The 15,695-nt window shown below is 45.6% G+C and overlaps 1 protein-coding gene across 6 annotated transcripts in view; it reads left to right on the forward strand.

Annotated features, from left to right (window-relative positions):
- Positions 1-15,695, forward strand: part of ZCCHC7 (zinc finger CCHC-type containing 7) — a 204,611-nt gene that overhangs the window by 180,468 nt on the left and 8,448 nt on the right. For 4 of the 6 annotated variants that reach the window (XM_075560163.1, XM_075560158.1, XM_075560160.1 and 1 more), the window contains exons 7-8: positions 9,422-9,517; positions 13,443-13,560. In XM_075560163.1, coding sequence (XP_075416278.1) covers positions 9,422-9,517; positions 13,443-13,560 — 214 coding nt within the window. Of the gene's footprint in view, positions 1-9,421; positions 9,518-13,442; positions 13,561-15,064; positions 15,687-15,695 lie in introns of those variants that run through there. The other 2 variants (XM_075560161.1, XM_075560164.1) reach the window with 2 other exon arrangements.

The raw sequence follows: 15,695 nt of genomic DNA on the forward strand, positions 1-15,695 counted from the left end.
GATTTACTTCTGTATATAATATATTTGCTTTTAGTATGTTCAAATAACAAATCGCATTAACAAATAAAAACATACAGCCTAGTTTTAGCATATGTATGATTATAAAAATATATCCGTTTTACACTCATGAGAGTAGAAAATTCCCTTTAATTAGTGAAATTGATTGCATATCCTATATAATAATGAGCTTCAAAGTAGATGCAAGCCCTCATTGGATCAAAGTCCGTTTAGATAAGGGCAGCTCAAGGTCACAGAGGGGGATGCCCAGCAGGTTCATTTGCATAAAAAATTACTGTTCAAAACAGGACACTGAGGCAGCTCTGGCGTTTTTGATCTCTTGGCCTTTGTCATGGAGATTCTTGGCAGTGAAGGGAGTAAGGCCAGTGTCCCAGATAATGATTAACTGTTTTAATGGCATTCATTCATTCATTCCGCACTAACTACTCATGCAGAAAAAAGGTTATGTAAAATGACATTAGAAGAAAATCATTTGTAACCGTTGCATCGGGCTGCACTTTGAGGAGACATTAGGAGTAAATCCGTGGCGTGGTCGGCTTCTGCTTTATCTTCTGATATTTACTGAGTTTACTGGTGCATGAAGAGCTTTCAGCAAGAATAGCAGACGGGGTGGACCTTTCATAGGTAATGCTATCTACCAGGTTATTACTTCTCTATATTGATAGTAAAGCAATCTCCAAGATATCACCCTACAAATATAGATTAGTTAAATGTCTGTAACCAAAAAAAGGAGTTTATTTTCATGAATAGTTCATTTGGTATCTATTAGTTCATAGTCATTAGGTAAATTTTTCAACTTAAAAAGTTCTGAGAAAACTACATCTCCACCCTTACATTTAACTTTTCTGTCAGCAGTACAGACACGTATGACAGAAACTCTGAACCAGAGTTAATCAGTTGACACATTCTGCTTTAAATTGGACCTTTACTGTTAATTAAAATTAAAGACATGCTCCAAGGAGGAAGTATTGAGTCACAAATTTATATTTCTTAGACTTTAAATAGCTTTAAAGATTTTTGTTAGATCACACTGTGGAAACTTGTCCACTGGAAATCATTATTGAGTTTTCAATACTGTAGTCTAAGACAGAAATGTTCTCTAATTAGGTAAGATCTAGACTGATTCCATTCTTATTAAGTCTTAGTTCTTGATCGTTTATTAAAATGAGAGTATCTAGATAGCGTTGGTCATGTCATTTACTAATTAATTATTGTGAAACCGTGTAGCAGGATAAATGCTGTTGGTGTTTTCGTTGGTAATACGGGACAGTTTTCCTCGGTGGCACTCAGACGTGGGCACTCCCTCCAGTGAGGAGTAAGCAGTAGGGCTAAAGTTGAGGCTTTCTTATGCTCAAAGGAAGCGCCCACATGAAGCATGTTTTCGGAGTCCTGAGTGGGGAGGCCCTCTTGACCCCTGGCCTGGTAAGACTGCGTTCCTATTCCCTGAGTCTGCCGGAGCACATACCACGAGAAGTAAATGAAATACACGGGGCTTAACAAACTTGTTGGGGAAATTCCATTTTTTTGTTCCTTCTGTTTTCCTATGAACTTTTGAAGCCCCCTCATACTTACGAAGCTGTTTCATTAGTTTATTCAGAATTTTAAATAAACCAAGCCAGTGATATTGCACATACGTCCCTTTGTGACATAAAAAAGTACAGCTTCCCAAAGTACCCAGATTGTTGACAATCAGCAAAATATGTTGGGGTGCTGCCCTGGGAGCCAGGCACAGCCATGCAGCAGGGGTGACCGTGCCTGCACAGCACGGACGTTCCCTGCCTCGTTGCGTAGGAGAGGTGAAGTAGGTATGGGGCAAACAAAATTAAACAGATAGCTGTGTGGTGAATGCTGTAGGGTTCAAGAGAAAGATAACTGAGCCGAGGAGGAGGTGCCAGTTCGAGAGCGAGCGAGCGATTTCAAATGAAATGGGAAGACCTTACCAAGATGACGTTTGAGCCAAGACGTGACGGGGCTGGGGTGAAGGACGAACCCTGTTTTGACGGTGGGAAGAGTGGTTCAGGCAGCTAGACTAGTGTGTGCAGAGGCTCTGAGACGGGAGAGCCTGCAAACGGCCAATCTGACTGGGTCGCCCACGAGGTCAGGCAGGTGGGGGAAGTGAGTGTAGGCCACTGTAAGGGTTTGACTTCTGAATGGAATGAGGAGCTCTTGGTGGGTTTTGATCTGAGGGGTGATCATCTAAAGATGACCTTAGAAGGGTCATCCTGTGTTGAGAATAGGAGGAGGTCAAGGATAGAAGCAGAGAGACCAGCTAGGATGCTCTCGTCATCATCCATCTGTGAGATGGGTGGTTGTCGGCCATATTACAAGTGGAAAGAGTCAACAGGCTTGGTTCATGGATGACCTAGGAGGTCTGTGTGAGAGACCAGCCAAAGTGTGCTGGGTTTTAGACCTAAGCAATTGGAAACAAGCTACTGAGATGTGAAGGTAGTGAAAGAAGCGGAGGAAGGGAGGAAAGATTCAGATAGAGATGCCTGGTAGACATGGGGTGGTAGAGCTCTGCGGGTCTTGAGTTGAGAGGGAGGTCCAGACTGACTGTAGGCATTTGTGGGGCACTGGATTAAAGATTACTGTAAGCATAAGAAACACAGCAGCAATGGGGATGAGGCCAGGGAGATGGCTAAGAACCAGAGAGAGAGAGACTTGAGAGGGAGTGGCCAGCAACAGAGAAGAAAAACCAAAAGTATGTTGTCCTGGAAGCTAGGTGGAGAAAGGGTTTCAAGGAGAGAGTGGTGCCCTGCTTAAACTATGTTGGTAAATTAAGCAACGTGAAGATGTTGTGTTTGTGAGTCAGTGCAGTGCTACGAGGGAGGACTGTCATTGTTACAATCGCTGTTGTACAGGTGAGTAAACGAAGCAAACACTGGACCTAGATCACAGCGCTGGCAAACAGGGGAGCCAGCATTAGCATATCACCCAGCATGCAATGTATCGCTTAGTGATTTTGTCAGCGCCTCTGACTCTGTGGGTGATTTAGTGATTTTGCACTAACCTTTCCCTATCCGTGAAATCCTTTCGTTCCATACTTTGTCTTTGCATAAGTCAAGTATACAGGTATACGTGCATACTTGTGGTATGTATGTTTGTACAGTGCACACATCTCGGCACGTGCGCATCTCTGCAATCTCTGTTGCCTCTGTTGAGAGAAGCTACGTGACTGGAAAAGAAAAGCGAAAGGGAGCCAAACTTAGTTGTTGTTTTAATGTTTTGAACCATGTGTGTATTATTGATTCAAAAGTATTTTGGGAGGAGGGGAACTCACCGAAGAGTCAATAGTTAGCAAGAAATGCCATCTGTTCCCGCTACCACCCGCCCTCACACTCCCCGAGCAGAACAATGATGGACCTGCAGTTCTTTGATAGACAGAAAAGAGGGTTTCGATGCATTCGTACTTGACGTGATATCATGGATTGAATCGTTTCCCCAAAGATACAGGGACTTCAGAAAGTCTGTGGGCAAATGCTATTATCTTTTGATTCTGCTTTCAGGTGAGCTTTTTGAAACCACCCAACCCCTTCTTGTCAACTTGCATGATTCCCAGTACTGTGTAGTCATCCTTTCTTTGTGACCCTAAAGAATTAGTCTCTACTTTGCGGTATATGTTTTACCTCTGTGCGCCTTACAGAGTCTACGGTACACAGCGGGAGCTCAGTGACTTTGTTGAATGCATTCTTTTTTCATTAACTACATTAGGACTGCCTTTCCCTGCCTTAAACTTAAAAATCAAAAACAAAACAAACACGAGCCCATTCTCATAGAGGTAGTTCTTGAGAGGCATGGATAGGGTGTCTGAGCCGGTAAGTCTTTACCAGAGCAGAGAGCCTTGTCTTTCTGAACCACCCCAACATCACCACCAGGGAGCCTTGCCTTAAACTTAGTCAATAAAATAATTGAATTCAGAAAAATTCTAGGGGAGGATATGGGTCAGTCATGGTGCGATGTAGCACCGATGAAGAATACAGCTTTCCTCCAGTTCCCAAATGCTTCCCCCCCACAACTACCATGATCCTAATTCTACCTTGCAAGTCTGAATAGAGCAGAGGATGTACACTGGTGCAGATAGGAGCTGGAGGCACAGGGAATTCAGGGTGGATGATACCTTCAGGACCAGGGTGTGAGGGGTAATACTGGGAGGGTAGAGGGAGAGTGGGTTGGAAAGCGGGAACCAATTACAAGGATCTACATGTGACCTCCTCCCTGGGGGACGGACAACAGAAAAGGGGGTGAAGGGAGATGCCGGACAGGGCAAGATATGACAAAATAATAATTTATAAATTATCAAGGGTTCATGAGGGAGGGGAGGGAGGGGGGAAAAAAGAGGACCTGATGCAAAGGGCTTAAGTGGAGAGCAAATGCTTTGAAAATGATGAGGGCAAAGAATGTACAGATGTGCTTTATCTAATTGATGTCTGTATGGATTGTGATAAGAGTTGTATGAGTCCCTAATAAAATGTTTTTTTTTAAAAAAGCTGTTCTCAATCCATAGCAGAGATTCCCAGCGTTTGGTTCTACCCTAACCAGTTAATTGCCTCTATAACTCATTCCACTCTCAAAATTTAGCTTGTGTGCACATCCTGACCCACCAAGCCTTGAGGATTATATCACTGCTCAGAGCAGCCAGTGCACAGAGAGGACCATGTGGCCGGCCCCACAATGAGACATGACATCCCTCACTGACCCATAGCGCTAAGGGACAACACTGGAGACACAGTGCAGGAATTGCGCCTGCTCTGACCCCCCCACACAGAGGCAGAACACTTAGAGTGTGCAAGGGAGCAGCAAAGGGAGCAGAGCAAGGAAGTCCCAAGGGAGTACCAGAAATAGACTTTGGGGCCAGGGCAGGGCACCCCATCAGACTCGGCCAGAAAACACACCTAAAGGTCAACAAACAGACCTTGAACTGTTTACAGGCCTTTTTTTTCCCCATTGGTTTTATTGTTGTTGTTGTTTCTCTTGTTGCTTTGTTTTGCTCTGTCTTGTTTTTATGCATATTATTATTTCTGCAGGTCTACCTAGATAAGATAGGCAGGATAAACAATCTGGTGGGGGGGACATGGGAGAGGGGAAGGTTTGGGGAAAGGAAGTAGTGTTAACAAACCCAGGGACAAGGGAACAACAAGTGATCCAAAATCAGTGGCGAGGAGGGTGTAGTAGGCCTGGTAGGGCTTGATCAAGGGCAATGTAACCGAGAGGAATTACTGAAACCCAAATGAAGTCTGAGCATGATAGTGGGACAAGAGGAAAGTGAAAGGAAATAGAGGAAAGAGATGGAAGGCAAAGGGCATTTATAGAGGTCTAAATAAGGGCCTGTACATATGTAAATATACTTATATATGATGATGGGGAAATAGATCTATGTGCATATATTTATAGGTTTAGTATTAACGTAGCAGATGGACATTGGGCCTCCACTCAAGTACTTCCTCAATGCAAAAACACTTTGTTCTATTAAACTGGCATTCCTTGTTGCTCACCTTCCCAACACAGTCGCTGAAGACAAAATAAGTGCATAAGCAAATGTGGTAAAGAAAGCTCATGGTGCCCGGCTGTCAAAAGATACAATGTCTGGGGTCTTCAAGGCTTAAAGATGAACAAGTGGCCATCTAGATGAGAAGCAACAAAGCCCACATGGGAGAAGCACACCAGCCTGTGTGATCACTAGGAGTCGATGGGATCAGGTATCAGGCATCAAAGAACAAAAAATCAAATCATCGTGAATGAGGGCAAGTGCGGAGTGGGATCCTAAGCTCATCTGTAGGCAACTGGACACCCCCTTACAGAAGGGTCTCAGGAGGAGACGAGCCAGTCAGGGTGCAGTGTAGCAACGATGAAACAACAACTTTCCTCTAGGTCTTTAATGCTTTGCGCGCCCCGCCCCACCCCACCCCCACTATCATGATCCCAGTTCTGCCTTACAAATCCGGCTAGACCAGAAGGTGTACTGTTACAGATAGGAACTTGAAACACAGGAAATCCAGGATGGATGAACCCCTCAGGATCAGTGATGGGAGTGGCGATACTTGGAGGGTGGAGGGTAGATGGGGTGGAAAGGGGGAACCGATTACAAGGATCTACATATAACCTCCCTGGGGGACAGACAACAGAAAAATGGGTGAAGGGAGATGTTGGACAGTGTAAAACATGACAAAATAATAATTTATAAATTATCAAGGGTTCATGAGGGAAGAGGGCGGGAAGGGAAGGGAAATATGAAGAGCCGATACCAAGGGCTCAAGTAGAAAGCATGTTTTGAGAATGATGATGGCAAAAAATGTAAAAATGTGCTTGACACAGTGGATGTATGGATTTTGATGAGTTGTACACGCCCCCAATAAAATGTTTCAAAAAATGTTTTCTCATTGGTGACCTCTACTCCAGAGACCCTGTGCCTGGGGGTTGGTGATATGTTGAGCTGCTATCTGCAGTCAGCTGTTTGAACCCACCAGCCTCTCTGAAAGTGAAAGACAAGACAAGATTTACAGCTTCAGAAACCCCACAGAGGCGGTTTCTCTGTTCTATAGACATAGAATCACTGTGAGGCAGAACTAGATGGATAGAAGTAAGTTTAAATTTTTAAAGTAACATCTCGTTAGCCACCTATTTATTGAGCACTTTCTGTAAAGGCCCAGATAATATTTCAGCTTCACAGGTCTTATGGTCTGCCGCCACTCTGCTCTTCCAGCCAAAGAGCAACCATCGGTAACAATTAAACAACTGTGTTTATTGACTCTGCCAATAAACTTGTATTTATGGATACAGAAATCTGAATTTCATATCATTTTAATGTGTTGAAAATATATTTAAATTTTTTTTTTGATCATTTAAAACTTTTAGAACCATGCTTAGCTCATGAGCCATAGAGAAACCGTCAGCATTTGATCTGCGGACCAGTGGGTGCCCAGCCCTGTTCTAGGTTCTTGGCACAGGAACACCCAGCAGACTTCACTACAGCCCTGCCCACATGCAACTGAACATTGTAAGCAGTGGGAAGGCAGAGGGTCAATGTAACGGATAACAATGTAGTTGTCTAGAAAGCAATAGGTGCAATTTGAAAACAATCAAGAATTAGTGTAAGGAATAAGAGCTCAAGAACCCTGGGGCGGGAAGGGCCTTCTAGTAGAGTGACTTCCTAGTGGTCTGTCCGCCAAGGAGAAGCCAAAAGCACCCCTGTCTCCTTGTCAGTTGCGGTGACCGCTGTCTCCATTCACCACCCGATTCCGCTTATGTATAGGACTCAGGTTAATGGAATCTCTTATTCATGTGAACTGAGCATGATTTTCCCCCTCTTTCTTGTTTCAAAGATAGACTGGCTTATGTATTTGCACAAATGCCTATGGTGGGGAAAGAAACCGATCATTTCTGGAGAGCATTTACAATTTCAGGGAGTGGTGTATAATTAGTTATTGCACAAAGGAGCCCTGTTGGCATCGTGGGTTAAAGCATTGGGCTGATCACCAAAAGGTCAGTGGTTTGAACCCATCCACTGCTCCCAGGGAGAAAGCTGTGGCAGTCGGCTTCCGTGAAGAAACTCTCTGGAGAAGTTCTACTTCTCCTGCAGCCTTTTGTCTTGCTGCCTTCTAAACGATCCGACCCTGGAAACATGTCTGGCATAGACTAAGGAACGAACGTGTCAGCACTCATGACGTGAGCCCAGCACACGGGCAGCCTCGCTGCCGCCAGGTGGGCCTCGTTCGACTTGTAGTCTGCTCTACTGGTCCCTTCTCTTCCCCCACAAGTAGACTAGTGTCCTGAAAGTCTTCTGTGTCCTGTTCTCCTGCGTCTTCTTATCTAAACCCATTACGAGCCATTTTGTGTGCCTGCTCTTCAAATGAAACCGTGCTTACCAGTTTCCCATTGACGACAATCTCCTGCTTATTGAGTCCAGCAAGTCTTCATCTCATTGACCTCGTCAGGAAGTTTGGACAACTTCACACTTGAAACATTATCTCTTCAAACGTAGCTTCACATCTGTGACACTGTCTGTCTTGGTTGTACTTCGCTCTCTTGAGCTACATGTGCTCCTGTTTGCAATTTTATATCACATCAGATAATACAGCTGTATCTTTTTCAGGTGGAAACATTATTTCTGCCTCATAATTTCATGTCTCCCTCATGCTCCACTACCTGTGCACACTTGTGAACCACCACATGCTCATGTGCAGCCTGTTGAAAGCTGTGTTTCATGATATTTAGGTCCTCGTAACGTAGAACCACCTTTTTCATGGAAGCGTAGAAGACGTGTTGTGTTTCTGTTAACTCCCAATTGATCATCGCTGACATTATGGAGACCATCTTGTACTTGTTTTCAGGAGAAAAGATTTTCCAGGTTATTAGTTTCCTTTTTGGGAAATAGCTGAGATTGTTAGGAAAAAACAAAAGTGAAATTGGAGATTTTTACAAATTGTAGATTATTTTTTCATGTCAATAAAATAAAGGCCCGCAAACCACCTATCTGCTGCATTAAGTAACCACAAAATTAGTAGGCAAACTAGGTCGACCAGCAGCACTGTTACCGGAGCCCGCTGAAGAGCGTAAGAAGTGGCATATTTTTATGCAAATAGCATGACTTGTTTGGTTTTGCCACCTGCACCCTCCTCCCACCCAGGGACTTTTCATTAGCAGGCTTACAGATACCTTTGGGTGGTGGGGAGGGCCTGGGTGACAATAAATACCTAGGCTATGTACTGTTTGTTTTAAAAATATGGTAGATGTGTCCAGATTTACTCCCATCCTCACCTCTCTCCTCCAGTATCGGGTGTTGTCCTCTTCTCTCTCTCCTCTGTTTTCAAAGTCTCCATCCCTATTAGCACTCCCCCCACGGGCTCATTCTGGAAACAGATTCCTAGCAGCCCTGCCCTAGACACTGCTCACCATTATGTGTCCCTTCCCATCCATGCTTCAGAAAGTACATCCACTATACAACCCTTTGTGTTGTACATATACTTACTGAAGTGAGCACAGGCATGTGTTTACAGTTTGACAAGTCCTTTATGGAGCATACACCCAGGTAGTCACTGCCATGTTCAAGACAAAGAACTGCCTAGCCCTTCCTTTTCTCACCCTCTCACAGGCTCACTCCTCTGCTTGCTCCTTAAGTGCCACTGGGCCCAGCGCTCCAGCCCACCGCTGCTCTCACACCGCCTACTGTTAGGCAGTGACTTTCAGATCTCTCCTTCTGCTCACACGTGTTCACCAGGTACACAACCTGTCATCCACAACAAGGGCTGCCGACCTGGCTCGCTCTTCATCGAGTGACGCACCAAGGTTGTCGGTCAGCCGTCTCGAATCCTGATGCTGCACTCTCTTCTTCATGTAAGCCAGCTTCTCTGATGATGTGCTTTCAGCGTTTAATAAATCTCAACTCTCACAAATTTTCATGTTGCAGACCACACCAGGACCACCTAAAAAGCCGAAGACCCCTTCCAGGCAATCAGCCTTGGTGTATTGCTACAACTGTGCACAGAAAGGTCACTATGGACACGTAAGTGTGATGCACCTGGGCATAAAGCACTGTGTCATTCAGGGCGAGGGTGCTGAAAGAGGGACTGACAAGAATGTAATCTACATGCTTTGCTATTTCATATGCCAGCACTCACTCTCTGAGGTAAGACTCACGTGCTGTGCCCATCCCTGCCAGCGTCATATTCTGTGAGGACACATTTGTTATCATTGTTCCACATTGTACTAAGCCAGCTGGGCCGACACAAATACAGTTCATAATAGAGATCAACCAAATGGCAGCCATTCTCCAGAGAGCTTCACTTTGACACAGCCAGTTTATGGTCTTAGACTTCCTGTGAACTTCTCCGGTCCTACAGTTGTCTCCGGTAGTGTGTTAGGTTCAGTCTGACTTCACCGTGACCCACCACTAAACCCAGAATCCCCTGTCCATTCAGCAGACTCCCTAACTCCAGCTGAAAACGTCAGGCCTTGTGTGTCTGGATGTAGCTGTCAAAGCAGAAAAAACGTCTTGCTATGAGGTGAGGGTGAGCCCCTTGTCCGGTTGCCACATTAAGTGTGAAACACCAAGGTCTAGTTCAGAGACACAGTGCCATGGGAAGTGGCTCGGGGCTGTCCATTCTGGGCATCTTCCGGCAGAAGAAGGAAAGGCAGAGGCACAGGAGGCATGAGAAGGTCCAACTTTCGTGGGCCCCAAAGGCTCCAGCAAGGCAGACTTCTTACCTGCAATTCAAGCCATTAATGGGTGAGGTCATGGAGGCGTGGAGAAATGAGTCCCTCGGTCTCTATATGGGCTTTTAGCAGCCGAGAAACCCCAGGAGCTAACCTCAAATCCACCTTGGGTATGGCACCAGGAGGGGGAGAAATTCAGAGTCCTGGAAGTGGGTAGGGTAAGAGCCAATAAATGGGATGGCATCGCAGGAAATCTCCTAATTCTGACTGCAGTGAAAGGGGAGACGGTCCCCAAAGCAATCAAATCCTTAACAGAATCCACCCATAGATCAAGCTTGCCTTCCAGAGGGAGGCAGCTGGATCATGGGAGTTGAGAGGTAGAAAGGTACACAAGTGAGGGTGAGGGTCTGATTCTCAGGTCCTACCTTTGCTCTGCGACTGGCTTACCGGTGCGATTTGAGCAACCTCGCTGGTTTCCTCTGGTCCTCAGCCAAGTTGGACAGGGGTCTCCGGTAGCCACCTCCCTCGACTCTGGCTGGGATTCCCTGTCCAGGGTGACCATCCTATGGCTGTACAACGGGGAAAACCCTTGGGAGTGCTGGCTCACCGTGGGTGGAGCTCCCACTGAAGATGTCATTAGAAATGACATCTTTTGCAATGTGTCTGCGCTAGATCATGGATTGCTCTGTCTATAGATTCCTCTCGCTGCCAGCATTTAGTTGGCATTATGGCTGCATACCTTTTAGGAAACACAGTCACATAAACAAGAAGCCCTGGTGTCACATTGGGTTAAGCACTAAGCTACGAACCAGAAGGTCAGGGGTTCCAGCTCACCCTCTGGGTGAAGCTTCACCTGTGGGACAATGATGAGGCAGTCTGCTTCTGTGAAGATTGACTGTGCAGGAAGTCCTCAGAAGCAGTTCTGCTCTGTCCGACAGGATGGCTGTGAGTGGGGCCAGCGTGAAGGCAGTAAGCTGTTGTTTCGCCCCTTTGGTAGGTAGTCACGTAAGCAGCCCGTTGAAAAATGAAACACATGCAGTTTATGTTTGCTTACCTCTTTAAAACAGAGGTAGAAAAGTTTTAGTACTTACATTTATTCAAGTAAGGAAAAACAGTTAGAGTTGGACGCATACTGTGTACGAGTTCCCGTGTGTTATTATAGACAGGCAATATAGTTAAAGCATTTGAAATGTGTCCCCTAAAATCTGGATGTAGATCATTTGAAGTTTATCATGAAGTACATTTGGCAGCCTCATCAAGCCATACAAGAACTGTAGTGGGTCAGCGGTGTGGCTCGTCAGAACAGAAGATTAGTTCTATAGCCAGCCAGCGGTTGTCTGTACTGATGGAGGGGCCGGCGATGCGGATAGTTGAAGGTCATTTGCATTTTGCGTTGGGAAGCACTTCTAGTCCCGTGAGGCTCTGTGTGGCCACACCCTGGTAGACTCGATGGGGTTCAAATAGGAGAAGAGCCAGGTTGTCAAAGAAGCCGAGAGCCCTCCCCTTCAGTTTCAGAAACCCAGCTCCACTGATGTTTCACCGAGCAGCCCTTTCGTAGCAGGCATTCGAAGATGCATGCGATGCCGCCCGTCCACGTCCTTTCCGCATCGCGTTCCCTCTCTGATGGGGGAGGCAGAGACAGTAGAAGGGGGCACCCCGTGACAGGAGGCTATCGTCATTATTCTGAGAGGTGACTACAGGACAGGTGGGGAGCCAGGGAGGGTTGAAAAGGTTTTGTTGAAGTAGATGTTGGATGAACATCAAGCTCTCTAGGACCATTCTGTTCCACAATCCTCCCTCACTGTGTTAGGCTTGAGCCTGGCGGTGCTGCGGTTGGGGAGCCTTGGCCTCCTACCCCTTCCGTGGGGTGCTGTGGGTGGGAAAGTGCTCGCTGACGGCAGGTGGGACTGTGTGCTTAGAATTTTAGACCCACGTCTTCCATGGGAACGTGGACTTCATAGCAGTTCTTAAAGCTACCAGGTAGGTTTGCCTTGTAACTTCCAGGCTCCAAAGAAAACCCACAAAGATCCAGAAGGTCACACACAAACACAGAGCAACTTAGAGACAGTCGATGGGGCGAAAGAAACAAAGCCAAAATTACTGAGATAGAAAACAAAATGAACAGGATCATCGAAATCAAAAGCTGATTTTTTTTTAATCTTTTCTTTTCAAAATAAAAAGAGAGCAATTTGGGGGAGAATTACTTAAAAAGGCGCAAGACAGTATACTTTCCCATGATGGAGGAAGACTTTATGAAATTTCACAAAATTCAAAATTAAATCTAAAAAGATAAAACAATCCTCTAGAAAATATAAATTAATCAAAGTAATTTAAGAAGAATAAACCTACATGGATGATTCACCATTAAAAGTACTGAATTAGTGATCAATACTACCCACTATCAGAATATGCCAGGCCCAACCAAAAAGTTTTAGAGACAAATTTTACTGAACTTTCATTCAGAAACAAGTAATCCAGGAATCACTAGCTAACTTAATTTTGTGAAATTATACTCTAAAGCAATACCAAAATATTTACAGACTGATACCATTGTCATGAAGTCAGAAAACGGAGCGGCCCTCAGGGTGTTTTAGAATCTTTTAGAATCTTCTGGGAGCAATTTGAACTAGACATAACCTAATTCCCACTGCAAGAATCACCACTGTGAAGAGCAGTGGGCTGGTTAAATGAGCTTGCAAACCACTTGTGCAGGGAGAGAGCGGTGGGATGATGAGAACAAAGCACTTGTTGGGAGGTTGTTGGGGGACAGGAAAGTGGAGTAATATGAACGCGAGGCTGATTAAAGCCCCTCGAACACAAAGGTGGGGAACCCATGGGACATTTTTATATTTATCACCATTTGTGGGCTGTGTGTTCATAGGTTTAATTAAGCTACCCTGAGGTGATAGCTGGACTTGCTTCTCTTTAGGGAGGCATGTGATGTGAGCCAGTATTGAAGATTTCACTGGCCTTCACTGGTCTGGGGCCAGATATTCTGCACCCCCTATTCTGACATATGCTAGTGCTGCTGGAGCCCACTCCTAAAAGAAGGGTTTTAATAGTTAGAAAAGTAAAGGGAGAAAATCTAAGCCTGAAGTAATAACAGAGCCTGGATTAGGGGACGTGGGGGAGACTGAGTGGTCCCCCCAACAAATCCATAGCCCCCATGCACAGGTGGTCTGGGGCTCATCTCAAAACAAAAGCCAGCATCTTGCAAAAGAGGTTGTATGAACAGTGTGCTTCGTGAGCATCATAGTTTCAAATGCCGTTTGCAGGAATGTACAGAAGAGCGGATGTTTAACCAAACGTTTGCCACGTCTCCCTTCGTTTACTACTATGATGACAAGTCCGAAATTCAGGAGCGAGAACGAAGGCTCCAAAGGAAAGTCAGAGGTATGTCATGAGCCTTCGTGTTGGCTGCTGCAATGCAGGTTCCCCGGCCGAAAGTTGAGAACTTTCGTGAGCCGTCGCCGGGCATTTATTTCTGTGGGAGTGTTTGGGGCATTGCCTTTGTGCTGGTTTGAACTCGTCATGACCCCACCCATGTCCATGTAGACTAGAAAGAAACAGTGCCCGGGCCCGTGCAGCCCTCCCACGTCCTGTGCCAACCTCCCAGTACAGTAGCAGGTAGTAAAGGCAGGGATTAACTGAGGAACATGGAGTCAGGTTGCGCAGTGTGCGCCCCAAGCCGCTCTCCAGGCGGGCTGTGTGCTCACCTCTGTAAGGGCCCCTCTGCAGGCGGGGATGGGGCTGTGAGCCCTCGCCTCACTCTGCTGTTTTCCTGTAAAGGTGAAAACCCTCTTCAGACTTCTCTCAGTTAGCAAACTGGTGCGACTGTAGGTCTTTCAGAAAAGCAAAGTGGCATCAAGTAAACACTCAAAGAGCCGGGAGACCTATAGTTCCTAAATCCCTCTGTTTGGCAGGGGGAGGGGGGTGTCATTAATTGACATGGTAACTGTTTCCAGTAATTCCACAGAAACTGGAACATTCTTGATCTCCAGAAGTCAACCTGTGCCCTGATCTATGCACAATAAACCATTTTCTCAGGTAAAAGCATTCTAGAAAAGCCCCTTCCCCCCCCAAAAAAAAAACAGCGTTACTGTCCAGACATGTAGGCATGTATGTACATACACGCTAGCCTCTCTCAAGGCTTTTCTCCTCGGCAGGTAGACATTCCCCCTTTTTATGCCGCCAGTCTGTCATGCAACGACTGGAGCTCTGCCCACAGTCGCGGCTGTGCTTTGTTTATTCACCTGCCTACTTCAGCCTCTTTCTTACAAATGTGAACGTCTCACCAAAGTCCGATTTCTGGCCCCTTCTCATGCCTGCTGCACACTTCAAGGTGGTCTGCTCCGTTTCCTCTCCTGCTTTCAGGACAAAATAATTATACTCTTCAGGGGGCTCTGCATATTGTTTTCTGACTCTGGGCATTTTTGTTATCCTGTCGGAGCGCCCTCTGAGCCCAGGGCCTTTTCCAATTGAAAGTGCTAGTTCTCAGTGAAGTAGAAGAATGCATTCTCTTAGCACCTGGCTATTGTTCCGTATATAGGAGGGGACTTCAAAAGGTTCATGGGAAAATCCCACGATCTCTTGTTCCATTTTTGGGTTTTATCCATTTCTGTATGTCCTAGGTGTTTTATAATATGTGTTTGACCAGAGGGGAACAATTTAATTTTTAGCTCATTATATTAACGATGCTGCAGTGCATATCCATTTTGAGGTGTACTGTGACCCATTGGGGATTTTAAGTCTTTAAGAACTGAGTATAAATTTCACTTTACTCTAGAATCTATCTGTTGCTCATTAGGTAGATGACTTTTCACTTTGTCCAAGTTTTCATTGACTCTGTCTTCAATCTTTCAAGGATATATTGCCTGTTGTTTTTTGTTCTTCACAGTACCCTTCTCTCTCACACCCCTATCAGAATCACTACCCTCAGGTAAATGAGCATGCTCCTAGCAAGTGAGACAAGTCCTGATAAATTGCCATCCATCCAGCCTGGCACTCAGAGCTCTCAGATGCATTCCTGGGCACACACAGGCCTTCCCCATGCCTCCTGAGGAATAATCTCCCGGCCAGGGTGGCACCATCTGAAAGCCCCCAATGCAGACTTTACCTTCAGAGGGTAATGGAGTGTCATGAGACTGTCAGAAGCCCCGCTGAAGGCCCTTTGACACGTCTGCCTTCACCTCATCTTCAAGGGCTATTTCTTTAGCACTGAAGGAACTCAGTTTGGTTGAGCATGACTTTTCTTCTGCTCTCAGTAGCCCTCATCTCCATGGCTTCACCCAATCAAACCGTATTGACTAGAAACAATAACGAGTATTGCCATTCCGGGGGTTCCCCCACTAATAATGGGGAATGCTGAATGGAAACCATTCTGTTCGGTGGGATGATTTTAGCATATGGCTCTTGAAGAATGTCATCTTATCACTACATGGAATGTGTGTGCTAAGTTATTTACAGGCTTATGAAAGCACCATGTGGATTGTCTAGCTGTTAAATACACACATACACACACACACACA

Source organism: Tenrec ecaudatus, chromosome 10, assembly GCF_050624435.1.
Source record: "Tenrec ecaudatus isolate mTenEca1 chromosome 10, mTenEca1.hap1, whole genome shotgun sequence".
NCBI lineage: Eukaryota > Metazoa > Chordata > Mammalia > Afrosoricida > Tenrecidae > Tenrec > Tenrec ecaudatus.